The sequence below is a fragment of the Cavia porcellus genome, unplaced genomic scaffold (assembly GCF_034190915.1).
Source record: "Cavia porcellus strain 051 isolate PalLab524CR breed Dunkin Hartley unplaced genomic scaffold, mCavPor4.1 scaffold_14, whole genome shotgun sequence".
NCBI lineage: Eukaryota > Metazoa > Chordata > Mammalia > Rodentia > Caviidae > Cavia > Cavia porcellus.
In genome coordinates, this window is record NW_026947497.1 from 43667128 (window position 1) to 43693522 (window position 26395).

Sequence of the window (26395 nt, forward strand, 5' to 3'; positions counted from 1 at the left end):
GTGGTTCCCTCACCTGAATTCTAAATTTGTTCAAACTCCCTCCCCTGTTACAAAGCCCCAGGGTAAGGCTGAAAGCCTTTTCCTATAGAAATTAAGACTAAAAGTGGCCCTTAGGGGTGGTGGTCAGAAGAACAGTTTACAAATTTCTTCCTTTATAAGAAAAGCGATCATCAAATATAGGTCAGTCAGCTGACCTATATTTAAATATCTCTGAAATTTTAAGATTTTCCCATCCTATTGATAGAGATGTTTCCTGAAACCACATCTTTAGTCTCAAGAGTCTGTGATTAGTCTGAATTGGTGGGGGCAGGTGGTGTGGTGGGAAAACAAAGAACAAGTCTCATATTTTGCAGTGGAAGCAAACTGCATGCGATTGTCAGTAGATGCCAGTGAGAAGCCTTTTACTGTAAGTGCTGTCATCTTTTAGCTTTAGTTCCGTTTCCATGGGAACCACAGGGTCTGTGAGTGCCAGGCTGAATGGATGTGCAGGAAACTGAAAAACATTGCTATTCTAAGGCGCTTTTTTGTTGCTGTAGAAAGGGGGTCCCTCTCTTACTGTAAGCCAGCCAGCATTTACTGGGAACAAAAGGAGGCTGTTTATGCAAATAGTATTCTGAGCTGAGGGGAAAGAAATGGGGAGAATCTCAGCCCCTGCTTACTGACCTGTGAGTTTGTTTTTCTGGTGTTGTTCCTCGCATGTGTGGAAGAACCAAATGGCTTATTTCAGATACATTCCCTGTGCTTTTTTTTTTTTTTTTTCTTTCCACTGTGGTACTGAGGCTCAAACTCATGGCCTTATGCATCCTAGGCAACCATTCTACCACTGAGCTACACCCCTCCTCTCATTCTTTTTAGGCAGAACTTTTATTCTGGAGCTAGAACCGATTTTTCAAAAAGGGGAAAAGAGGGCTGAGACCTGTCAGGGATAATGTTAGAGATAATGGAGTCGAACTGCTGATTTTTCAGCCTTCAAGTCTTAGGGTGGACAATTTATTTAAAAGAAGTTGTCTTCTGCTAGCAATAGGAATAAAGACAGACAGCTCTTAGTTTTATCCTTCATTATTCGTTAAAGTTGGCTTCTTTTGTATTTTCTAGTTGTATTTCTGTATATGTGTTGTACGTGATAGGGATGTCAGGTGGTAGAATATGATTGGGGGATGCAAAATTAAGTGCAAGTCCCTTTTGGCATTTTATGACTTACTAATTTTTAAAGAAAAAATCAAGGATATTAACACAGTTCTGCTAAAAAACTATGTAATAACTTTAGTTTCAAATATAAGCTGTTTATTGGATTTCCTTCCTGTGCCCTTTCAAATCCTTTTAAAAAATAAACCAGGAGCATGATTTTTTAAGCTTCTTTTTGGTAGAGATGTTTTAGCTGAACTCTAAAAGTAAAGATTAATGAAAATTTTTGATGTATGTTATGCTCCTGATATCTGTCATCCTATTATGATATTTCTTCTATAGAATATGATCCTTTTTGCAAAAGGTGGACATTTTAAGGTGCTAAAATATTTCCCCTTACTCTGTTTCGATCTTAATGGCAGTTTAAACTGGTCTGTCACTGAGACCCAAAGGTGTTTCTTTTACATTTTTACCAAACTTCAAAGCATTAGGCTTGTGAAATATCTTTAAGAGGTCCTCATTTCGGGGCTGGGGATTTAGCTCAGTGTCATAAGCACGTGGTCGTGAGTTTGATCTCCAGTACCAAAAACAACAATAACAACAACAACAAAAGAGACCCTCTTTTGATGCAACCTCAAGTTTCAGAATGACATCAAATATCTGGTGTGATTCCAGGTTCTTTGTAATAGTGCCACCTTTACTGCATGAGCTTTTGCCCCTAAAAGTTCAATATCATACTGTAGCAGCCAGGAAGTGGAACCCAGTATAATCTCTGGTTTAGAGTGTAACTACCCAGTGAAGATTGCACTTCTGTGTCTGCTACCTTTTTTTGTTTTCAGGAAAGGGCATATTATACTCCTAATACATGTATAATATTTTATCAGACCTCAAACCTGTCACATAAATTTGTATATCCTTTAACAGAGAATATAAATATGAAAAGAAAAACAAAGGTGATGTGGCAAGCTATTAAGAACTACCCCTAAAATTACGGCTGGCACCTCTTCACCCTGACCTAATTAATCTGTCTACTGCTGGATAGAAAAATTACTACTGCCAGTGGCCCCCATCATTTTAAAAGCTTAGATGAGCTCCTATAGGTACATTATTTCTCAGCTGGATGTTTCCCCATTAGACCCTGCTGATAGCTATAATTTTACACCTTAGCAAAAATGTTACTTTTCCCTTGTTTGTGTAGCTTTCTTTCACAGGCCGCATAACATGCATTATTCCCAAAGAGCTTCTGGAAGAATTAATTCGTTGTTTTAAAGAAAAAATTTAGAAGCAAACTAAGGAACTATAGACCTAACATTTTCCCCTTGTCCTTGTTAAGAGCAATTTCTATTCATAGTACTGATTTTTTTTTTTCTGAGAACAGATTAGTAACCTGCCCAATACCTCAATGTTAAACCCCACCTTAAAAAGACTCATGATAAAAGGAGCAAAAATAAGAAATATGGAATATGTTGTAAAGAAAAAATGATAGAATTATCTGTTCAAGTATATGAAGTATTTTAAAGGTGCTAAATATTTTAGGAGGTGCTATTTTCATCAAGGTAATTCCTCTGTGCTTTGGTCTTCTGTGAGATAGGGTGTAGTTCGGGTGCTGTGTGGTTCAGTCTGGCCTTGAGCTCACCTTGTAGCCCAGGCTGGTCTTGAACTTGCAGTGATCCTCCTGCCTCAGCCTCCCTAATGCTGGGATTACTGGCATGTGCCACCATTACCAGCTCTTTGTGCTATTTTAATCCTGTAGTGGTCTAGGTATTACAGTGTTCATCCTTCTGTAGCATTCTGAACTGTAATAATCCGTTTTCTTACCCATCTCCACCACTAGGCTGTATGCTTTTCTTATGTTTCTGGCTGATATATAGTAGATGCTTTATTAATATTAGAACAAAAGTGTAGTAGTAAATTAATGTGATTCCCATTAGTAAGAGAAAGCTAGTTTTATCAGACTCTGGATATTTTATCAGATGTACCACTTTAAAAGGTATCACTTCAGTTCAGGGCACCACCAGGAAAAATTAAAATATATAGTTCTACCTCTTTGTGAAATTTAAGCATTTGGAATGCAGTACTAACTAAATAAGATTACACAAAAAATGTAGTATTAACTAAATAAGATTTTAGCATAAAATTAATATGCTTATAATTCTGTATTATCTAAAATATTTTTATGTATATAGCTTATATAGAGATGTAAACCAATGCTTTGCTTTTATATGACATTTAAGTCTTACCTATTATGTGATTCTAGGTAGGCTGTTAGTAGACTCTGTTCTTTAATGAATGCATTTAAATGTGTATATTACATAAGTCACATTTCTGTATAGGATTTCCAGGAGTTGAAGATACCTTGTCTGGGCATGGTGGCACATACTTGTACTCTCAGTACTCCTAGCAACTGAAGCAGGAGGATACTGGGTTCAAACCCACTCAGCTTAGCAAGACCCTGCTCAAATAAAAAAGGGATGGGGATGTGGCTCAGTGTGAAAGCCTTGGGTTTAATACCCAGTACTGCAGTGAAATGAATTGAAGTAAGGTAAAATAATCCTAAGCAGTTGACTATAATTTTCTACAGTAAAATCTATCAGTGCAACATTTATAAGTTATTAGTGGTACTTTCTGGGAAAATGCCTGTTCATAAAATGTGTCTTATTTATACTTATAGGGCAGAAGTATCCAATAAGGTAATTTTTTTAAAAAAATTGAGGTTATGAATTAATGAAATAATACACCAACAGCTTTCTCATGTTTTCATACTTAATCCTTGTAGATTAAGAATTGGAATTGGTTTCTGGTGGGTTTTGCAGATGGAGAAGAAATAATCTCAGGTTGTTTGGTCTAAGAGTATGCATGTCCATATGAGCATGCATGTTTGTACATGTGTGCATGTGTGCTGGTGATAGGTACAACAGTGTTTTTCTACTCCTAGCAACAGCTTGTGGTCAGCTAATGCTTCACAGGCTGCTGCTTATAGTTTTGATACACACGTGAGCTATCCAGTGATGACAAATCTTTTAGAACCTTCAGTGATAACAAATAGCCCACTGCAGCATGGTGCCATAGATTCCTCACAACGGCGAAAACACAGTTCAGATCTGCTCTTCCCCTTCTATGGACGATGGTTGAGATCCACCTTTAGTCATGCTCACTACCTTGTACCTTTGTTCTGTTTGTGTTGTGTCTTGTAGTTCCATTAGAATTTCACTGTTTTTATAACCAGATAGCATTCCGTTAGGTGTAAGGATATGTATCACATTTTCTTCATTCACTTGTCAGTGGACCCCTCCCAGCTGGTTCCCGCTCTGGCTGTTGGGAAGCTGCCATGCACATGGGAGTCTGTATATCTCTGTGATATGCTGATTTCATTTCCTTTGTACATGTACCCAGAAATAGGCTTGCTAGATTATGGTGGTTCCATGTCAGTTTTAAATAACTCTCTATCCTGACCTCCCATGTGGCTCTACTAGCTTATTTTACCATCAGTAGTGTGGAAAAATTCACTTTTCTCTGCATGCATGTTCACCAGCATTTATGTTTTTGCTCTTTTCAGTGAGAGGACATCTCATTTGCATCTTCCTGCTGACTAGTGATGTTGAACATTTCATTCCCATATACTTGTCATTCATATTTCTTCTTTTGAGAAATGTCTATTCAGACCATTTGTCCATTTCTAAATGGGATTGCTTGGTTTCTTGACCTTTCTGAGTCCCCACAGTGTAGTCTTCACACAGATCCATCTAAAATACAAGTCCCATTGTTCAGGTGTCCAGTGTTTCCCACTGAGAGGGAAGCTGTCCTTGCTGGTGGCCACAGAGGTGTCCCTATGCCTCCGCTCCTTTGTTGACATTTCCTCTCTCACTGTGTTCCAGGGACTTTCCCCTTGCTATTTCTGGCAAACATTCCAGGCCTGATCTCTTTGGAGCTTTTTTGCACATTCTATTTCTTGTTGCATGGGATGCTTTTCCCATGGGTGCTCCACCAGCCCTGTTCCCTCACTGTCTTCAGTATTTTGTGCAGAAGTTGCCTTGGCCACGATGCCTTTCCAGAGTACCCCATTTGGTATTCAGACGCTATCCCTTTCCATACTTGCCTAACTTCCAACTCTTCACACATTTACTTGTGCATTTTGTCTGCAGTTTCTTCTCATATTTGCTCAGTGAGGGTAAGGATTTTTGTCTTTTTTCTTTTTGACTCATACCTCTAGCACCTAGAGTAATACTTGGGAGTTAAGTGCTAAATAAAAATGTTTCGAATGAATGGTGGTGAAAAGGGTTTCCTATGTTGGAAAGTATGCCACTTTGAGTATACATTTATGATATGATTGGGATGTATGTTTTGTTTGTCTGAGCTTACCATTTATTCACTCAGTAGCTGTGTTTTTTAATGGTAGTGGGCTGGGGATTATGCCCAGGGCATTTGAACTGAACTAGACCCCAGCCTCTTTTCTGTTGTTGTTTTGACAATGTTTCACTGAGTCACAGAGTTGCCCAAGTGGGCCTCAAGCTTGTTGACCTTCTTGCCTCAGCCTCCTAGAAGCTATCATTTCATGAATGCACTGATGACTTACTTGAGGCATATCTGACCTAATTAAGCCATGCAACTTGGTGAACTAATTAGCCAAGTATGTATTCAGTGACCTGAATCTGAATTAAAGCCAGACAGATGTATAGACTACAAATTCAAACTTACATTGACAGGTAAAATCATTAAAAGAGGGTTAGGAAGCACTGTGTAAAACTGGTGTGTAAAATAAGCCTCAGCTTTGATCTATTCTCTTCGTATGACCTGTTAAATGCTTTCACCCTCCATAATGAGCTTTGTCATTTAGTCAAATGCCAACTAATTAAGTATCAGATGAAACACTTCCTTGTAATAAAATCTATTAAAAGTTAACTTGTTTTTTTAGACACTCAAGTATATTTTAGAAAATTCATTGTTTCTTATTCTAATTTGATCACGAAAGCAAATCAAATTTTTATTTCTCAAAAAGTAGAGTTAAACTTCCTTGTTTTAGTTGGCCAAGGAAGTAAAACTGGATTCAAACTGTTCATTGAATAAACGTATATAAAAAATGAAGTAGTCAGAAATGTAAGATAGAGGTAAATGACTATAAAATAAGTAAAATGATTTGGAATCACAGGGCTCCAGGTGAGGGAAGGCAGACGTGTCCAGTTGAAGCACAGAGCAGAGGGTGGAGCTTGGTGGTAGGCTGCTTACCTTGCCTGGGCCGGGACCTGGGTTTCATCCCCAGCACTAAAAACAAAACAAAAAATGAAAGCAGAGATGTTAGACGCAGAAGACTCACAGTGAAATCCCTTTGCACGCATTCACTACTTGTGGAAGGATAAGTTTCCCTCCTGAGAAATTTTCCTGTTTGTGAATGAGGAGAGCAGTAATGGTATGGACCTCAGTGCTTTTGGCAGGATTCATGAGAACATCTCACAGTAGAGATATCAGAGTGGTGACTCGGGAAATCCTAGATGTAAGTGGTGGTGATAGCAGTTTGGGCCACGACTCTGTGCCACTTGCTCCCGAGAAGTTATTCTTTGTCTGTTGCTCATTTCCGGTAGGAGCAACTCCTTGCAGCCTCATTCAGCAAATGCACATTATGCATTCACCAAAGCAGGAGCCTCCCTAGGCCCTAGAAGCTTCCATGGTCACAGCACTAACTGGTGGTCAGCAAGGGCTGAATGACAGTACAAGAAAAAGCCAGCAGAGATGCGGAAATAGCCCCTGTGTCCATCTCCAGTGAATGGATGACAAATACAGTACACACATAGCCGGAACTGCTCCATGCTACCTGACGGGCGAGCTTGGAAGGCGTGCTGAGAGAAGCGAGTCTCAAAATGCCAAATACTATGTGATTCAGTTTACATGCGGTAACTAGAAGTGGCAAATTCTTAGAGACAGCAAGATCAGGGGTACTCAAGGCTGAAGAAATGGTGGCATGGGGTGTGACTGCCATGGGCATGGGGTTTCTTTCTGGGGTGATGAAAACATAGTAAAATGAACTACAGGCATGGCTAAATAGCTCAGAGTATAGTAAAAAGCATTGAATAGAGTACCTCAAATAGGTAAGTTGTATGGCATGCAAACTCTAGATTTTAAAAAGATACTTTTTTTTCAGATTTTTAAAAAATTTTATTTAAAAGGAAAAAGAGAAAAAACAAAACAAAACAGTGTAAGGGTACAAGTAATACAGAACTACAAAAAAAAAAAGTAAGAAATCACCAATTAATAGATTACACATTATCATCTTAGAGATAATTGCTCAAGTCACAGGATCAAAGCATACAAAGTGGACATTCAAACAGTGAGACTGCAAACAGTCGTGTTCAATGATCCAATCAAAAACATTAATATGGTCATCTATTTAACACACCTAAACACACTTGCAGTTGTATCCTTTAGAGCACTTTTTTTTCCTCTCTTTTTTACAGCAAAATTTACACATTTTGGGTTTTATTATTCCCATAGTTCTTGTTACTTTTTTTTGGAAGAGAATAAAATCAAATATGACAAAACAAAGTCAAAAACCAAGGATAAACAGTCAAAACCAAGGATAGACAGCGCATGATGTAAAAAAAGAGTACAAGGTTATCAACAATGGTTACCATAATGCCTCTTGCTTCCTTAAAAAGAATTGTCTATCTCATTAGGTATTACAAAGTTGAACAAAACAGTAGAGAACAAGACCAATAAAACCTAAATGTTGTGAATATTACAGGACTTCCAAAGGAGATAATAGTCAAACCAGAATGGGCATCATAGTGAATCTTATTGCCTTCAAAGTAGTTGCCTATACCCTCAAACTTGATACTAGCATACAGAACGGAACAGAGTCTAATCAGTCAAAACAAGATAGTGGAAGTATTACAGGACTTCAAAACAAGTTAATTGGAGATCAAAAAAGTTACTATAATATATCCTGCTAATGTTTTTTATTTTTTCCCTTAATTAAAAAATCATAAAAAATAACTAAATAATTTTTTAATGAATAAGGGAGAGATTGAGATAAAAGAGGACATAACAACATAACAAACAGGTCAAAGCATGACAGTTTCAGCAACCTAGTGCTTCACCACCAAATAACCCGACTTAATAGTAGTTACCATAGTGTCTTTTTCCTTGAAATATTTGAATATAACTTTGTATACTATAGCATCAAACATATCGAGACAGTGTAAAACCATTCAAGTGGATGAAAGCATTGTAGGATATTTAGAACCAGCTAAAAGATATTTTAAGAAAACTCACCTGGTACCATGTAGGTAGGAACCCAAAGTAGCCCAAATGAGGCTGAGGGTGAGCAGAAAAGCAACAGCACAGAGGAGGTCACAGGGTCAGGGGGTGCAGCCCGTGAGGAAGAGCTGAGGGTGCCAGATGGTATGGATGCCCACCTCGGGCACAGAGAAGCTGTGGTGCTGGAGGTTTGCTCACCTGTGGAAGAGCCAGAGCGCAGGAGTCTAGGCAAGAAGGAAGCTCTGTGAGTGAACCGAGGGGGCCAGGCAGTAACACCCAGGCAGCACAAGACTAGACATGAGGGCTGGGGAAGGAACGAAGATGAAAGGACGACTCCCGATAAAAAGATTCTGCTTGAAGGCCTCACACACTGTGGCCTGAGCTGTTGAAGCCAAGTCTTGCTTGATGAGAAGTGGGAGAAATGAGTTAAAATGCACACCAGGGCTACTTAATACCTGTATGTCAACATTTTGGTTCTGCCCAAAAAAATGTAAAAGATGCATTGTAAGAGTCATGTCATTGTTGGGCATGGTGGTGCATGCCTGTAATCCCAGCACTTGGGAAGCTGAGGCAGGAGGATTGCCGTGAGTTCCAGGCCAGTCTGGGCTACTGAGCGAGTTCTAGTGAGATTCTGTCTCACAAGAAAACAAAAAGTCATTACGAGGATCTACACTATTGACATTATATTTAGTTCATGGTCTTCTCTATGGCGCTTTGCTTCCTAACGCTACAGTAAAACTTTTTTCTCAATAAAAGCTAATAACCACCAGGAAGACATAAAGGATCCCTGAGATTGCTCAGGCCATCCAAGAATAGCAGCAATGTTTAAAAACTGTATTATTGGCAGTGAAGTATTTTAAAAGTTTTTTGTTTGTTTTGTTTTATTTTGTTTTTTAAATCATCACAAGTGAAAGTCGAGCCTATCTCTGTGCTCAGCTCTGGAGATGGTTCTGCTCATTAGCACTGGGACAAATGGATGAACATGTTCTTTGGGATGGGCCCAGTTCTGTGCGATCTAAAGAAACTGCTGTGTATGGATGGAGGTGGCTCTCTGAAAGCTGTGTTTGCAGAACCACATATTGTGGTGCAGGGTCTGGGGAGAAACCTGCAGTCTAAGTGTCATTACTTCATGGCAACCCCCCCCCTTTGTCCCGATGCTGGTGCTGACGGTGCTGTGGCAGGGATGAGCATTAAGCATATTACACAGCAGGCATCGGTTGTGCTGAGCAGTTTTTGGATGTCCATCCTCAGAACAGTCCGAGTCCTTGACCTGAGGGACAGAGAAATCAGATCAAAGGTCACATGGAAGAGAAAAGTATAGGAAATAGAGCAGAAGCTTCCGTCAGCCCTAGCTTCACCACCACCCATCAGGAAACCCTGGGAAAAGATCACTAGGCCTCCCGGTTTGTCTTGACATGTTAAACAGGACTCGCTGTGCGCTGAGAACCCTTTGTGTTGTTCTGAGGTCTAGTAAGGGTGTGCAGCTGGCTGTGCCTCGTGAGGGCAGAGAGCTTGGAAGCCTAGTGCACCGACACACCCCGTTCTCCCCCACCTCGATATTATAGAGGAGGATGGAAAATGGATTCAGTGTTGCCAATTCTTTATTTCACTTCTAATGTGTCTGATTTTTGGGATGTGGTTTTTTTTCAGGTTACTTGTCTGCAAGACTTTTTTGGGGATGATGATGTTTTTATTGCGTGTGGACCTGAAAAATTCCGTTACGCCCAAGATGACTTTGTCCTGGATCACAGTGGTAAGACCTTCATTGACTGTCTTCATAACCTATCGCTGGCCATGACGCTCTGGGGGGCTGAGGCAGGAAGACTGCAAGTTCTAGCCCCGCCTAGAAACTTGGTGACCTAGTGAGACTTTGTATCAAAATAAAAAATATAAAGAACTGGGGTGTGGCTCAGTTGGAAGGCTCTGAATGCAATCTTCAGTCTCCTGTTTTTGAAAAGGCTGGGGAGGTAGTAAAGTGCCCGGGTTTGCTCCCAGGCCCCATAAATAAGCCAAAAACCATAAAGGAGTAGTAACCAAATTGTTAATGGTGAGCACTTGATATTATTTTGTTTGCAGGTTTTAAATAAAACCAAGCACATGCATTATTTATATACTGGGAGGGAGAAGCTGTGTGTGGGTAGAATGAAAAAAAATCCTTTTTTCTTAATTTTGGTCAATATATAGAATTTTCAAATATTTAACAGTAATTAAGTGATTTCAAATGTTGATTCTATGAATATGATTTCCCTATTGTCTTTATTGCTTTAAACCTATTATAGTAATGTTTGTTTTAGCTGATAATGAAGCCAACTTCGTCTTTAAATAAAATAAAATTATGCAAACATAACATTCACAGAAAGAGAGAGCAGTCTTAGAGATGTAGACTCGCTCATGTTTGAGGAATGTTGGCTGTAAAAAAAGAAAAGTAGGGGCTGGGGATTTAGCTCAGTGGCATAAGTACCTTGCCTTGCAAGTGTGTGGTCATGAGTTCAATCCCCGGTACTGATAAAAAAAAAAAAAAAGAAGAAGAAGAAAAAGAAAAGAAAAGAAGATGTATGATAGATGACTTATAACTGTAGTGGTTATGGTAGTCCAGAATTAAAGAAATATGTTGACAATTAAAGAGTGATACCTACGCTTTTTAAAATTTGATTTTTGGTTGTTTTTGAGAGTTTCATATTATGTAGTTTAGGCTGGCCTTGAACTCACTATGTGGCCCAGGCTGTCCTCAAATTTTTGGCCTCAGCCTCCCAAGTGGTGGGATTACAGGCACGTGGCATCACACCCACCATCATTTTTTTAAAATCTAAGATGATTTGTTCTGTAGTATTAAAACATCTTATGTAATTCTTCCTTATTACACTGTACCAGTTACCCATCTGCTTACAATTTGTCTCCCCTGTTTGTTTTTTACCTCTGCCACAGTCCCTTAAGGGCCCCTATATTGTATTATTCTATTGGTGAGACCCTACTTTAAGTTGATAATATCAATGGAAAGTCCATCATGGTACATGGTGCCCTTCTGTGCCCTGTGCAGAGAGATTAAGGCCTGAAAAAGTATGCATTTACCTGTCATCAGCAGGAAGCCTGATCCAAATACTGCAAGGAACCAGTGAAGCTGCTTGGTTCTTTGTGTCTTTGGTGAGTGAATTTAAACAAGACACCTCAGCTTGTGTGCAGAGTATGCACAGAGCTGATTGTTCAGCAGAGCCATAGTGAAGGAAGGCACCTTAAAGCATGCAGGTACCAATATGCCAGCTGCACGGAATGAGGGCTCAGACTGCCTTAGTATGATTTGTATGAAGAAGCAGGTCCTCAAGGAGTATCATTTCCTTCCTTCCACACCACTGTTCTTTCACAAGAGAAAATGGGTTATTTTGACCAACTTCTGAGAGAAGAAAGAAGACTCCTGCTCTTGCTCCTGCCTGATGGGAAGAATATTTCTGTTTAGTTTGAGACCTTGAGGTTTTTCCAACTCTTCACTCATGGCTGGGACCTCAGTATGCTCAGGGGAGCTTCATTCTCTTGGGCTATAGCTTCAAACCATAAGCTTGTTTGGGTTTTATGTATAGCTAATGATTAAGAAAATAAAGAGAAATGTGTATGAGTCATCTCTCCCTTGCTTTTCCCATAGCCTCCGGCTGCCTGTCTCCTGCTAATATCTAACTTCTGCCTAATACTATCAACTATATATCTTTATTCATTTTAGCTTTATCTTCATAAAGGTTTCATTGAATAATATTAACAACAGTAAAACATTTATTATACTTCTGATAACATCTTGCAGTAAAGATCCATTCAGAATGCATAGAACTCAGTTATGCTAATATTAGCCAAGTAACAAGTTCTCTACTAAAAGCTGGAGTGGAACTGGCTCTGATTCCCAAACCTGGGGCATGGTTCTGAAGTTCCAGGTTATCTGCTCTTATGTTTATTATCCTCCTCATAAAAGATAGCACTACCTTTAAGATGTTTGGAAGAGGTCCACCCCACATCTTTTGACAGAGGACAACTTTCTGACATCCATGATGCGAATTAAACAGAAGCTGCTTTTGTTGCCTTTCTGTGGTTTTGATTAGAGTCTATCACACTAACTAGTTTTCCCTGTGTATTTTCCTGATTAGTGATAGATGAATTCACTGCCTCATGGACAGATTAGAGACCTTGGACAGATTAGCAACTCACATTTTAATCTTTGTAAGTTAAAGCATTTTAAAGTAAATTATAGACAATATTTCATCTGACTTAACTCTTATAAAAAGACTATAAAACTGATTTTAGCTTTATCCCAACTTCTTAGGGAAGACACTGAGGTCTCCTAAGTAGCAAATACCAAATCCAAAATCTACTTGGCTCCAAAACTCAAGTTCTGAATTATTTGAATTAGAAGAGATTATTCCAGCTGTAATTAGTGCTGGTACTTTAAACACTTTTATTTGACAACTTACAGAAAGATTAAAATGATTGTTTGAAGCTATTTTCCTCATTATTTTATGCACTGTGCTTTGGGAAGATGGAAAATAAGACAGACAGTGGTCCATAAACTGCAATCCCTTATCCACTGAAAATAAAAACCAAGAAGTTGGAGAAGTAATCTCAGAGTCTTTGCTTATCACTGCTGCTAATCAGAAAGTTCCACACGTATAGGTTAGGCTATGGATGTGTCTGTATCAGGTTAGGACATTGGGGTTCTGTGTTCCCTGAGAACTTCATCTGGAGCTGTGAGCTAAGGCCACACTGACTGAAGGTAACCTCAGGTGTACTTTTGTGCACGTTAGAGTTATTTAATTGGACTGAGGATGTAGCTCAGTAGAGCACTTCCCCAGAATGTGCAAGGTTTGACCCCAGTAATACAGTGCAAGGTGTCAGCCAGGTCCTGTGGTTTACTCGTGCACCCCAGAATTGCAGAGAGGCTGAGGCCAGCCTGAACTACTTAGTGATAGCCATCTCCGGGAGGAAATAAAACAAAGGGAGGTGGTCAAATCGCAGTTACATACCCTAAACTACGGTCGCACGTGGAATGCCATTCGACTCCATTAAAACCTGGTTTATTTTGCATACTTTCCTTCCTTTCCAGAATGCCGTGTCCTGAAGTCATCCTACTCTCGATCTTCAGCTGTTAAGTATTCCGGATCCAAAAGCCCCGGGCCCTCTCGTCGCAGCAAATCACCAGCTTCAGGTAGGAATGGGAGGGCGGTGGCCACTCAGGGCGCAGGCTGGTACTCCTCCTTGAATTCTCTTGAATGTTTATAAACCAGTAGTCCGTGCCAGGCTGATGTGCAGCCGGGTACCAGAACAGCAGAGAGAGGATGTGAGTTTTAAAACTGAGAAGTTAAAGTCTGTTTGCCAAAGTTGTGAGTCTCCCAAGAGATTTGCACATTTTGTTCTTCATGTTCTCAAGGAAACCTGTATTACCTAAAGCCTTCTCCTGCTTTTTACGTGGAAAGCTTTCACAATTTGACCACACTTTTTATGTATTTATTTTAGTATCATCTCTGATGGTGTAAAACATTCACTTCACGCAAAAATGTATGTACTTGATAAATTCCTGCTGGCTTTTCCTTTGTTGAGCACTGATTATCACTGGAAAGGCTGTGCTTACGGAAGTCAGATACCCTTCTAATTAAGTGTCGTCAGTCCTAAGCCTATAGATGTGTCAAAGTTTTCAGTGGGTGTTTTTGGTAAACGTTAAGAACCTACATAAATATCTCAAAAGCTTGATTCTGTGGGTTTGCTTACAGAAATTAAGAATAGTTTGCTTAAGGAATGAATTAGGTGAAGCCTTGATTTATCAGTTAGGATATCTAGAATACGTCCACATAGGATCAGTGAAAACCATTTTGGGCATCAAACTTCATAGACTTCTTGGACTTTGCACTTTTCTCTGCTTCCCTCTGCACCCACATCACTCTGTAGGGCAGACTGATTTACCTTTCTTTTGTAGTCACATTTAGACTGCTGAATAACCACTCTCCTTACTGTCTCCTCCCTTGCGTGTACTGCATGTGTACAGTAAAGAGGGGTGGCCACTACTCCAGTGCCTATGCTACAGCCAAATCCCCAGGTGAGCCACGAGCGTTATGGCTGTGTTGCTGTGCTGGATTTTGTTTTTGTCTTTTGCCACCTTTCTGTTTCCTTTTGCTCCATTTCCATGAACGTATCTGGCTTGTTCCAGTGTGTATTCATGCAGTACGAAATGCTTCACAATGTGCAGGGCGCTTCGGCCTCCTCTGTTTAGCAGATGAACCTTTCTCACCATGTGCCCATTTGTGCATAGTTGAGACACAGTGATCGAGGAGACACTGGCACCTCGAGAGGATCCGCGTCCTAGCTCATCTTAGAGGTGTTGTTAGTACTGTTTGTTAGTCACACAGGATGGCCAGAAAAACAATTACACATCACTTCTCCCCATTCCTTCTAAGTTAAGTGCTTAGCAATCATTTAAATCTTAGATTTTGAAGGACTTGATAATAGAATACACCAGAATAGGATTGTGAGATGCTCCCTGTACATAGAAGGCTGCAATATACTTTCAGTTTTCAATTATTTTCACAAAGTTACAGGCTCAGTATGCTCTTGAATATGACAGCTTATACTTTATTTTAACTAAAGATATATGTCTCTGCTGTTGACCTTTTGTAAATTGTAAAATAAGTTTGGTTTAAAAGTCAGGTATGATTCAGTTTTGTCCACTATCGCCCAAAGAGAAGAATTAACTAAAAATGTTAATTAGAATTAACTAAAATGTTGAACTAAAAATGTTTTGCTACCACATTTGCCCTCCAGACAGACTGCTCTGTCTTGAGTCTAATATTATGCATAAATAAATGATTCTTTTAGATTTGAACTTGGTGTGATTAAAAACTGATGAAAGATAATTGCAGCATTCTGGTACCCAGAACCCACATTCGGGTGGAGTAGGTAAAAGTTGTGAGACTTTAATCACATTTCCAAGGGCAAATGGTCTGTGTAAGGGTTTAATCAAAGTGTGTTCTGCACTTAACTGCAGTTGTAGAGGACTGCAAGCCGGGGTCAGCTGCTGGCGGCTTCACTGAGATTCTGAGGAAGCTTCCTGTGTTTTTCATAAAGCTGCTCCATATCCACAGTGCTTTTTCCCCATTCTCTATCACCAGCAGGAAGAGAGCTTTTTATTATTAGGAGCCACAGTACCAGAAGTAGTAGTATTGTTTTTTGTTTTTTTTTAACAAACTTATTTAGCTGTGGCATACCTGTTGCCATTTTAAAATTTGCAAGAAAGTCTGGCATGTTGGTGCCCATCTTTGTCCCAGCTACTGGGTCAGCTGGGCAGAGGGTCAGTCGATCCTAGGAGTTCAAGGCCAGCTTGGCAACATGGAGACCCATGGGTCAAAGAAAACAATTCTGAGGGACTGACTGGACTTCCAGGCAGAGCAAGTGACTCTGTAAGCATAATACAATATCAAGTGCTCTGTTGAATAAAGTCTTCTGATTTGTTAAATCCTTAACAAAACTTTGTCAAAATAGCTAAATAGTAATGAACACATAGACATTAATCTGGATAATGTAAGTGGGTAGTTACAGTAGGTTAAACCTTAAAAATTCATATTTCAGGTTTTGAGCTTGTGAATGAATCTTGAATAGTCTACCAAGATAAAAATTATTTGGAGCCAATAAACAAAGCCCCTCAAGTTTCCTTCCTCTTCTTGAATGGAAGGGGATGAGATCTTCAGAGAGACAATCAGGGAGTAGTGAGGAAGGGGAGCGTCGTGAAGGTGCTGGCCAGTCATCTGGGGCAGGGACGCCCCAAAGCCAGTCCTGAGCCACAGTTGCTGACCGGAAATGTACCAGTCAGTGAAATCATGGGCTTCTTATTAAAGAACATTTTTGAGACCCCCCCCGACCCCATTGAGAACTGTGAGGCTATGCATACCTAGTGTCTCTTTAGAGTGAATGTTAACGTGGAGGAAATACACATATCTATGTAGTTATTGCCATGCATGAAGTGGTTGGTGGTGCATTTAGCTAGGATGCTCTGCCCAGGCTGGGGTGATTTCCTCAGGCTGTCAGCACAACCATGTGCAGGAGCAGGGTTTTCTCCTGTGCCCATTTCAAGGAAGCCTTTGTGCTTAGCACGGTGTCTAATAGTAGTGAGAGCTGACTGCTGATTCCTTAGAAGCTGGTGACCCATCTAGATTATCACATGGGACAGGGAAGGGAAAAATGAAACTCAGTCAGGACTCTAAGCAGCTTACTAATTTATCACTCACAACAATCTCTATGTTGTGTGAATCCTTTGAAAGAATTTTTTTGAGTCCAGTTATTCAAGCAGTTTTTAGGTTCACAACAAAATTGAATAGAAGGCACAGGTTTCCTGTGTACCTCCAGCCCCCAAGCACCACAGCCTTCCCCATTCTCACAGACTCCAGCAAAGTGGCACTTTTCAAGAATATTTTCTTCCAGCCTTTAAATTTTTTTTTAAATTTATTTTGAGACTGTCTTAAGTCTCTAAGCTGCTCAAACTGGGATCCTCCTGCCTCAGCCTTCCTGACTGCTGAGATTGTGGTCACGTGCCACCATGCCTGCCTTAAAATAGTGTATTTGTTTCAGCACTTCATTATCATCCAAGGTCCTCAGTTTGCAGGAGCAGTCACTCTTGCTGTTGTACATGCTATGGCCTGGCGAAAAAATTTTCTAATGGTAGTGTAGTGTCACAAAGATAGTATCAATGCCTTTATGCCCTGCCTCTTTTAAAGAATTTTTAAGAAATAACAAAAATTGAAATTAACTTGAGGAATTATGAGGGCTGCTGAATACTCTTAAGTGTTTCTAATTGTGCAGGTGCTGGTGTTGTATTGAGTACCATATAAATTTGTTAAAATCTAGGGAACCGAACTGAGTGATTTAGAGTCAGAAAAATTAAAGTTTGGAAATTTAAAAATAAGTGAAAAACATCACATTGATCGAGCTTTTAAAATGAGCAATATAATAAATAATGACTATATCTGTTAACAGATGATTTATCTAATCACAAATATCTCCTGATCCAGATTTTTCCATTTCTATTTAAGGACCTGTACTCACTTTTGGAGCCACCTATTCAGGGCCTTTACCTTTTTGTACTTATTCAGGGCATTTGGATTTTTATATTTAGAATTATCTAAACTCTCACACTTTAAAAGAAAGGGAGATGGATTTTGCTTTTTTTCTCCATAAAGATGAATGGCAAGATTCATCCTCTTTGGGGAAGAGCTTTGAGGATTATTAATAAAAGGGTTTACAAGTACTGTTTAGAGCAGAAAAAGGTACTAATGCTGGATGTTAAAGCAGCTCTGTGAAGCCACTGCAGAAGCAGATGCAGTGATACCACCAGGGGTGAGTGGTATTAAAACCACCCAGAGGGGGCGTATAGAAAAGCTACCAGGGTTGCTAAGTAATGAGGAAATTAAGCCGTGAAGCAAACAAAAGGGAAGGAATTAGAAATAACTATCCTAGATTTTTAAAAAGTTGAGCAATGTCTTTTATGGCCTTTAAGCAAATAAATAAATAGTAATTTTCACTTTTTCATTAAGAATATTCATAACAGCGTGGAGCGGTAGAGCCACGTAGAGTATGTGCCTAACATGTGTGAGGTCCTGGGTTCAATATTGAGTTAAAAAAATGTGCTTAGAAAATACATTTGGGTTGTGGTGTGATCGATGTGAAAGCGCTATAAGAACTTCACAGTCATTCAGGTTGTAGTGCACGAAGACAGTGGGTGGATGCTAGTGGTTATGGAACAACCTTCCTGGTGAATCACAGCAGCCAGGCACTAACTTTCTGAGAGCCAGGACACAGGGCTGAGTACTGACACACACCTCCAATTCCACACTGTCCGAGATACTTGATAAACAAATGCCACTGTTGGAAAACTGTTAGTGAGAATAATTCTAGTTTGCTCCTTGTCTGATTTTTTGTTTTTGTCTGTAATGCAATGGAAGACATTATTTTTGCTTCTTTGCTGATTTGCTATCTGCTTTGAGCTTTATTTTAAGTAAGCTGCAGTTTTAGTGGAGCTATCCTGTGCATGTAGTTCGTGGTTTTCACACAATCTAGTTGTTTGGGGTTTTGATGGGCTTTGTCTCCTTTGTTGTCTCACGGTCAGTTAACGGAACTCCCAGCAGCCAGCTTTCCACTCCTAAATCTACGAAATCCTCCAGCTCCTCTCCGACCAGCCCAGGAAGTTTCAGAGGACTAAAGGTATGAAATAAGATGATTTTGCTGTTTTGAGGTGTGTACTTGAACTCGTTCAGTTTGTTTAGGGGCTTGAGCGCAGGGACAAATAGGAAAATGTGTAGCCATTTGGAGCGGGGCAGGACCAACTCTGAATGCTGTCTTGCTGTCCCTTTGATCAGCTTTCTTAACTTTGCTCAAAGAAAGCGTTCTCATCTTTAAAACAGGAATGCCAGGTTGTGGTTCAGGTTGAACATAACACACTGAAATACAATAAATATTTTTCCATTTGTCAGAATGGTTGGTAATGGCAAACCTTAGGAGAATAACATAATTCCTTTTAAAATCTTACTAAGAATCATAGTTTGAATATTAAGGCAGCTCTCACATAATTTGACTTTGCATGGTCTAAAACAGAGTATATGCTTTTATGCTCACAAATGGACGTTGAAGAGTATTTTTCATTAATAAACTGACTGGTAAGGGCCCCACCAGCCTTGCCTGAATAACTAATGAGATCCTGCCAGGCCTAGCATCCTGGCCCATTCATTAAAGTAGTGTGTGAGGTCTAGTTGCCCCACTTTTCGGGACATAACATTCTCTACTCAGCTGTGGATTTTGCGTGCCCTACCCTGAGGATGGTGTTTCTGAGTGAATCTGAGGGGTGTGCATCAAAGTGCCTGAGCACAAGAAGATAAATTCCATCAGGACAGGACAAGGTGTTTGTTTTTATGCTTGTGCACTCAGGTACTTGGATACAATTTGGACAGAGGCTGACAGTAAGTTTAGGGGTAAAGAGTCCATAGCTCTCATCTGCTTCTTATTACTGGAAACTGCTATTTATCCAAAGAGTCAGGTACATTGCAGAAGCAGTAAGTTGACATAGGTAACTTTGTATTGATTTTGATGAAATTCTTAATTGGCAATTCCCCCAAAAGTTACACAAATTAAAAACCAGTGATTGGCTGATTATTTTCAGATTTCTTTTCCAGTGTATTTTCTCCATAACGGGTTGGCAGTGCACTGTTGTTAATCTGAGTAACTTTAAAGAGAATTAAATTAAAAATAATTCAGGGGGATTAGCCTCTTGTCTGGTTCCTGTTGTGTACATTAGTGTAAAAGACTAGTGCCTCCTGGTGCTGTCATCCTAGGACAAACCCAGCATGAGGTTTCTAGGGAGCCACGTGCAAAAGTCACCAGCCTTAGGCAGGATTGTGAGTTTGATGCCGGCCTGGTCAACTTATAAATAAGACTGTCACACCATAAAAAATTAAAAAGGGCTAGGGTGTGACTCCATGTAGAGCACCCTTGGGTTAAAAAATAAAAAGTCACTCCAAAGCAGGAACGGGATCCTTGCTGTGATCAGCAGTTGGGGCACCTTAGTGCTTGCTTACCCTGGGTCTTCACCAGTTTCCCCCTTTTAAATTACTCATTAGTAAAGTAGGCTCCCTTATGTCTTCTTAGTCTGTTGTTAACTCTAAGCCCAAGATAAGTCCTTTTCTCGTGTCACTAGGTCATTGACATTGCTTGCTAGCAATAGAGACCACAGCCTTAGGGCCCAACAGCTACGCCTCTGAAGAAGATGCGTACTGATGTGTGTACACACCCATTCCTTATAGGAGTGTTACAGGAGCGTAAGGCCACTTGCACTTGTGGAGTGAAAATTTGAGACTCTTTTAAACATGACAGTTACTTATACGTATGTTGAACTATAAGGTGGACCAGTTGCAGTACTTCTATGCTAGATATGTATTAATTTCTATAATAGCCCCAACATGGAGGACATAGTAAATGCTCAAGGAGTTTTTCATCAGTGCTCAAAGAGATAAAGATAGATCATTTGCTGATGAAATGTCCCACTGAAGATGAGACTGTAGGTGAAAGAGTAGCAGTGTTCCCTTGACTACCTCACCTGCTCCCTAAGCCTGAGGCTATGAATTCTTGCAGAGCATAACACCAATTTTGTTTCAAGGCATGTAAACATGGCTCTGCCAGACCCATGTTTATTGATTAGAATATTTCTATTGATGAATGATTAATTTTATGAGTTTTGTTATGTTAAACAACAAATACTTAGCAAGAAATATGTCACAAAAATATTGAATTTTTAACATTGAGTATATAAAAATGCATCAAAATTTTCAGCATCAAGCATCTTTTGGTGTACTAAGTCTAACAAAGAACATAAATACAGTCTTAAATGAACTAAACTGAAAATGCCAATTAGCACCTTATAAAAAAAATCTTGACCTCAGTTATCACACCTAAGGCAGTCTGCACACATGACAACAGCATGTTCCATATACACATACTGCTTACACTGATAGCACATGTGTTTTGATTTCCTGCCCTTTTTGTGGGACATGCTTGACATCTTAGTGGTCTTGCTGTTTTATCAGGAGGTTCTTATGTATTATTCAGTATGTAGTTAGTAGGAACATAAATTATTCTTAATTTGTATTGTACATTTGAAATAAACACCAACATTTTCACATCAGCTGTGTATTTGCTTATAAAACCTAAAAAGCAACATCGGAAGTAAATTCCTATATGAACTACAGTGAAAATACCAATAAAACTCTACCACAAAAATAAGCTTTGCTTCAAAGGTCACAGCCAAGGCAATCTTCACATCATGACAACTGCATGTTACATTAACAAGTATCGCTTACACTGATGGCATGTATGTTTGGTCGTCTTGGACTTTCTTATATGGCACAGTTGACGTATTTTTTTACTTTCCTGCTGTTTAGGAGGTCTTGTGATGCTGTGCCTGCCTGCTCACGTGCCCGCTCACCAGTGTGCTCCACAATTTTTTTGTGTAGTTCCCTGGGAAGAAAGATTTTGATTTCCTTCTGCTATAAATGATCTCTTATGAGTTCCAGCCCCAATCCTGTAGGGAAATTTCCACAATATTTTGCACTTATTTTCTTTGTAAACTATAGGGCCATTTATGCCAAATATGTTTAGGATCAAGTAAAACAACCATTGGCAATGCTTTGTGTTTCACATGACATTCTAGTTGCTGCATAACTCATCATCAACATCAACCTTTGGTTTTGTTGCAGAAAGTTTCCATCCCAGGCTTCCATTTTGTCGAGGTTTCCCTATCAATATTCTTATCATGGTGAAATTTTGATACTAGCAGTACGAGTTTGTTTTTCTTTGCCATATAAGAAGTCTGTGTTACATCTTTTTGAAATCCAAAGATTGTACTATATGTTTTGAAATTGCAACATTTCATTTGGAATTTCCATTTTGTCCCTGTTCCTGCCACTAGTCAACTGTTATGCTCTGTTAGCAAATGTAACATCAATTTGAAGCTGGTAAACCAGTTGTCAAATATCACATTCTAATTAATTTGGGAGATGGGAGCAACAAGTCTGTTCACAATATTATTTGGTGTATTATTATACGAATAAGGACCCGCTGGCTGAGTTCCAGGATACACATCTAAACTGAAAGCATAATCAGACTTTGCAGCTACAAGGGAATAAAGTTTTATGCCATATTTTGACCCACTCCTTTTCCATAAGTCTTTTCCATGTCTGCCATCACCAAGATAAATTCCTGCTAAGGACAGCAAACCTATCAATACTGTCAGTTCAGCTAGTGAGATGTCATAACAGATTTTTAAAATAAGGCACACAAAACTTTTTACTTGCCTTTCAGCCTTTGTGTATTTCACAGCATTTTGTAACATTTTGTCTGTTACAGTTTCTAACATTGAACAGCAGTGCTGGCATTCTGTCCAGTACCTTTGAACCCTGCCAAGACCCTCACTGTATTTTTGGACCTAATTTTAACATTGGATTGTTCCATTTGGTGGTATGGCCATTTTGCAACATTTCAACTAGTCAAATCTATACTCACATTGCTGTTTTCTTTGTCATCTGAATCAAGGAAGTCTACATCCCCTGTGTCTGTATCAGTGGATTCTTGCTCCATTTCACTGCCGCAGGAACTTTGGTTCACATGGCCAACATCAAGGTCATCATCATCATCGTCATCATCATCATCATCATCACCATCATCGTCATCATCATATATCCATTCCACCCTTCTGTTTTGAAAGCATGCATTTTACCATAATGGACCATCTTCATCATCCATGCATGAGTAATTTGATGATTCACTCTTGACTACCTCCAAAACGTGCAAATCTGGCTTTTCATGTGCCCTTGTACTGAATTGGATTACTTCTGCCAGAAAAATCAGAAAAAAATTTTTTAACAAATCCTGGAGTGGTGTGTGGGTCTGTGAGACCCTTTGTGATGCTTGGGTAAACATGCACAAAACAAAATTACATTGAGTATAAATTGGGTGAAAGTCCCAATTTGCCACCTTCGCACACATGCCCACATCTTGCTGTTTGTTATACCAAGTGGGTAAACACATAGATTGTTTCCTGAATCCCTCATTCTCAGATTAAATGCAGCCTGAGATGCCCAGCAAGCTACTATGATGCCAAATACAAAATATACAATAGAAAAGTAAGGGATGGGTCCTCAGACCCAGCCTTCTGTTCCTAGCTCTAAAACCTCTAGGTTTTCTTTTTCTCATCTGTTAAGAAGGCGATTGATTTTAAATGACCTTCAAAGTGGGATTATAGACCTTTAATTTGTCAAGAACAAAACAACCCTGTCTAAAATGCTATGTTATATCTCTTCTTCTTACTTGAAAGCCAATTTAAAATTACCAAAATTAACTATTTAGTCACTAAGTGAAGCACTGCTACACTAATTTGGCTTTTGAGCCACATTCCTAGCCAGTGCCTTGGATCCTGCCTTGTGGAAATTTCACCCCTTTACATTCCTGACAGCATGTAGTGTGCATTTTCATTGGGATGAAAACTTGCTTTTCAAGCAGATTCATACATAGTCAAGTTACTCAGCTCTACCAAATACCCTAATTTTAATGTCTTTGTAAAACTCTAGTTAGCATCTGTCCATATGTGCATTTCTCTTTGTCTTTTCAGTGACATTAAAAATGGAGAATTATAGATAATTACTACGTGTTAGTGCTGTGCATTTTCCCCTCATTCATTTAAAATAGCTTGTTAGGACCAATTAAGAGAGTGACAATAGTGAAATGATTTTCTGGGCAGCAACTATTTATCCTAGCTAGATGCTTTAATGGCTTTGGGGCTAGATAATTGATTTCTAAAGAATCAGAGAACTGACTCCCAAAAAACTTAAGTAAACCAAACCTGGGCTGCATGTGCCTGGGTTCACATTCTCTGTCTGCTGGGACACAGCTTTTAGCAGAGCTCACCCCGCCCCACATAAACCCACACTGGGAATTGAACCTGCGGTAGTTACATCCATAGCCTTTTACGTATTTGAGATAGGGTCTCACTGAGTTGCCTAGGCTGGGCTCAAAGTTACAATCCTACTGCCTCAGCCTCCCACAGTGCTAGAATTATAGGTCTGTGCCACTGCATTCTGTGGCATAGATGGCTATTTACTATTCAACTTTTGCTTGTTAGAAATTAAGCACAGTGATGCCAACAGTAAGCAGAATGTGCTGTCCTGTCACACTCCTCTCACCTTATGTTAATGTCTGATACATTTTTTTGTATTTTGGTGGGAACACTGAAAGAACCAAAAATGAAAATAAGTGCTAGATATCTGACTCAGATTATGAGTGTCAGTTTCATTCACACAGAAAAAGATGTGAGGAATATAGAAGCAACCCTCTTCTCTGCAAAAAGTACTCATTTCCGTAATACTCTTGTGCAAAAGACAGCTTTGGTCCATGGTTATCTGGTCAGTTAAAGTTCATATTCTATGAGAGTCTGACCCAAAGCCAGTAAAGGAAGCAAAACTTTCTTCAAACTGCTAATAAATTTTGCAGAGTGGGAATCTAAAATATAGGATGTTAACTAAATAATTAAGATTCTTTAAGCCTAAAACTGAAAGACATCAGGATCATGAGAGTTGTACCTGTATTAATCAGCCTTCTAGTATTGTAACAAAGAATCTGAGACAGTCAGCTTATAAAGAGGAAAGATTTACATTGGGCCACTGCTTCCAAAGTTTCAGTTGATGATTTGTTGGCAACATTGGTTTTGGGTGCATGGGGAAGCAGCACACTGTGACAAGAGTGTGTGGCAAGGGGTTGGGGATTTAGCTCAGCGGCATAAGCACCTGCCTTGCAAGCAGGCAGTCGTGAGTTCGATCCCCAGTAACGATAAAAATGAAAAAGACAAAAAAAAAAAAAAAAAAAAAAAGAGTGTGTGGCAGAGCAGAATCTCTCACCTCATGGCAGCCGGGAAGCAGAGAGAGACAGGAAAAGGCCAGAGTCCTGCCGCCCACATGCAGAGCACAAGCGTATGACCAAGGACCCCTCTGCAGAGCCCATGTCCTAAAGGCCCCGTGAATGTGCCTCCCAGGGATTGAGCCTTTACCACGTGGATCTCTGGGAGACACTTAGGGTCCAAACTACTGCAATCTTGTTTATAATTGTGGCCTTGTTAAAGCATGCACATTCTGCCTCTTGTTCTAGATGATCAGGCAGACTTAATGATTCGGGGCTAGAGGAAGGGTTCTGATGGGTAAAGCAACCAGTGGGATCTTGCAGTGAGGGAGGAGGATTGGACTCAACCCTGGTGCCAGCAAGCACAAGTGGAGATGAAAAGGAACAGGATGGGACCAGGATGGATGATGTCTGAGGGGGAGGTCAAGGACAAGGGATTTCTGGCTAAGCTGACTTGATAGGATTGTTACTAAATGCAGGCCAGAGTGCTGCGGCAAGGTGCCACTCGCAGTGGGGATGGGGGTTTCTCCAGAAGGACTTAGCAGAATTCTTGCTCAGATTGGATTCTGCAAGGACAGAAAGGGAGGTCCAAGGTTGTTCCTCTTCGACCAGAGAGCTTAAAGGAGCTGGAGGAAAGTTTCAGTTAGAAGAGTTTTCAACAGTACTTATCTAAAGCTGCAGCAGCTGAAACCTGGGCTTGTTCTCAGAGCTCATCAGACCTCCTTAGTTTGGCCCTCATTTTGTAGAAGCAGCTGAGGTTAGAGACGGGAAGTGATTGCCCAAGGTCCTTAGGGCTGGCTGAGCTTTGTGACAGTGGGAGGATCTGTCTCTGACCTGTGCAGTGCTGACTGTCCCCTGTCACCACCAGGCCTGCTTAAGGCTCCACAAGAGGAAGCCGCAGGGCATGCTCTGTAAGCTTGTAGGAGGCTGTGGTTTACTACCAAGGACCTGTTTCAGCCAGGTGCTCTGCATAAAAGACGGTTGAGAGATTGCATGGGAGAGGAACCAGGAGGGTTAGACTGGAGAGCAGGCACGTAGAGATCCTGGGGTAGAGAGAGGCTGGATGAAAAAGAGAAAGGCAGAGAAGCACATCTCTGGACAGCGCTTCCTGGGAGACCTGGGAGAGATGCTTCTTTATAAGCATCTGATGTGAACACTTTGAAAGTGAACCCATCCAGGCTCTGTGCCCAGCATTTCTATCCCGGCAACCTTTCGACAGAACTGACCAAGGGTTAGGGTTTTCTTTGGATGTCAGCAGTGGGGCTGGGTACTGTCAACATTGGCATAGGCCGAGCAGAGGCAGGTGCAGCAGATGCACTGCTTACGTGGCCCTGAGGTGATGCTACCCGGTGGCCTGTGAAGGAGGCCACACTATGGGCAGGAGCCAAGCTGGGGTCTGAAAGCAGAGCCTGTGGATTAAGTGCTTGTAAGTCCCAGGACATGGGGAGAAAGCCAGGCCAAGCTGTTAAACATGTAAATAGAAGCAACACAGGGAGACCAAAAATGTACAAAACAAGTTATAAAAGATAAGGCCAGCCAGCACACCCCTCCTGGGCCTTCTGCATAGACCCAGGTG

At 40.2% G+C, this 26395-nt stretch overlaps 1 protein-coding gene across 11 annotated transcripts in view; it reads left to right on the top strand.

The window, feature by feature from the left end:
- Dclk2 (doublecortin like kinase 2) overlaps nucleotides 1-26395 on the top strand; it is a 152493-nt gene that overhangs the window by 78605 nt on the left and 47493 nt on the right. For 5 of the 11 annotated variants that reach the window (XR_010039213.1, XR_010039214.1, XM_023560286.2 and 2 more), the window contains exons 3-6: nucleotides 10024-10126; nucleotides 13451-13552; nucleotides 14387-14437; nucleotides 18494-18588. Coding sequence is in view for 7 of the 11 variants with exons in the window: in XM_023560286.2 (XP_023416054.2) it covers nucleotides 10024-10126; nucleotides 13451-13552; nucleotides 14387-14437; nucleotides 18494-18588 (351 nt within the window). In the remaining 4 variants the exon portion in view is untranslated. Of the gene's footprint in view, nucleotides 1-10023; nucleotides 10127-13450; nucleotides 13553-14386; nucleotides 14438-18493; nucleotides 18589-22464; nucleotides 24770-26395 lie in introns of those variants that run through there. The other 6 variants (XR_010039216.1, XR_010039217.1, XM_063224395.1 and 3 more) reach the window with 3 other exon arrangements.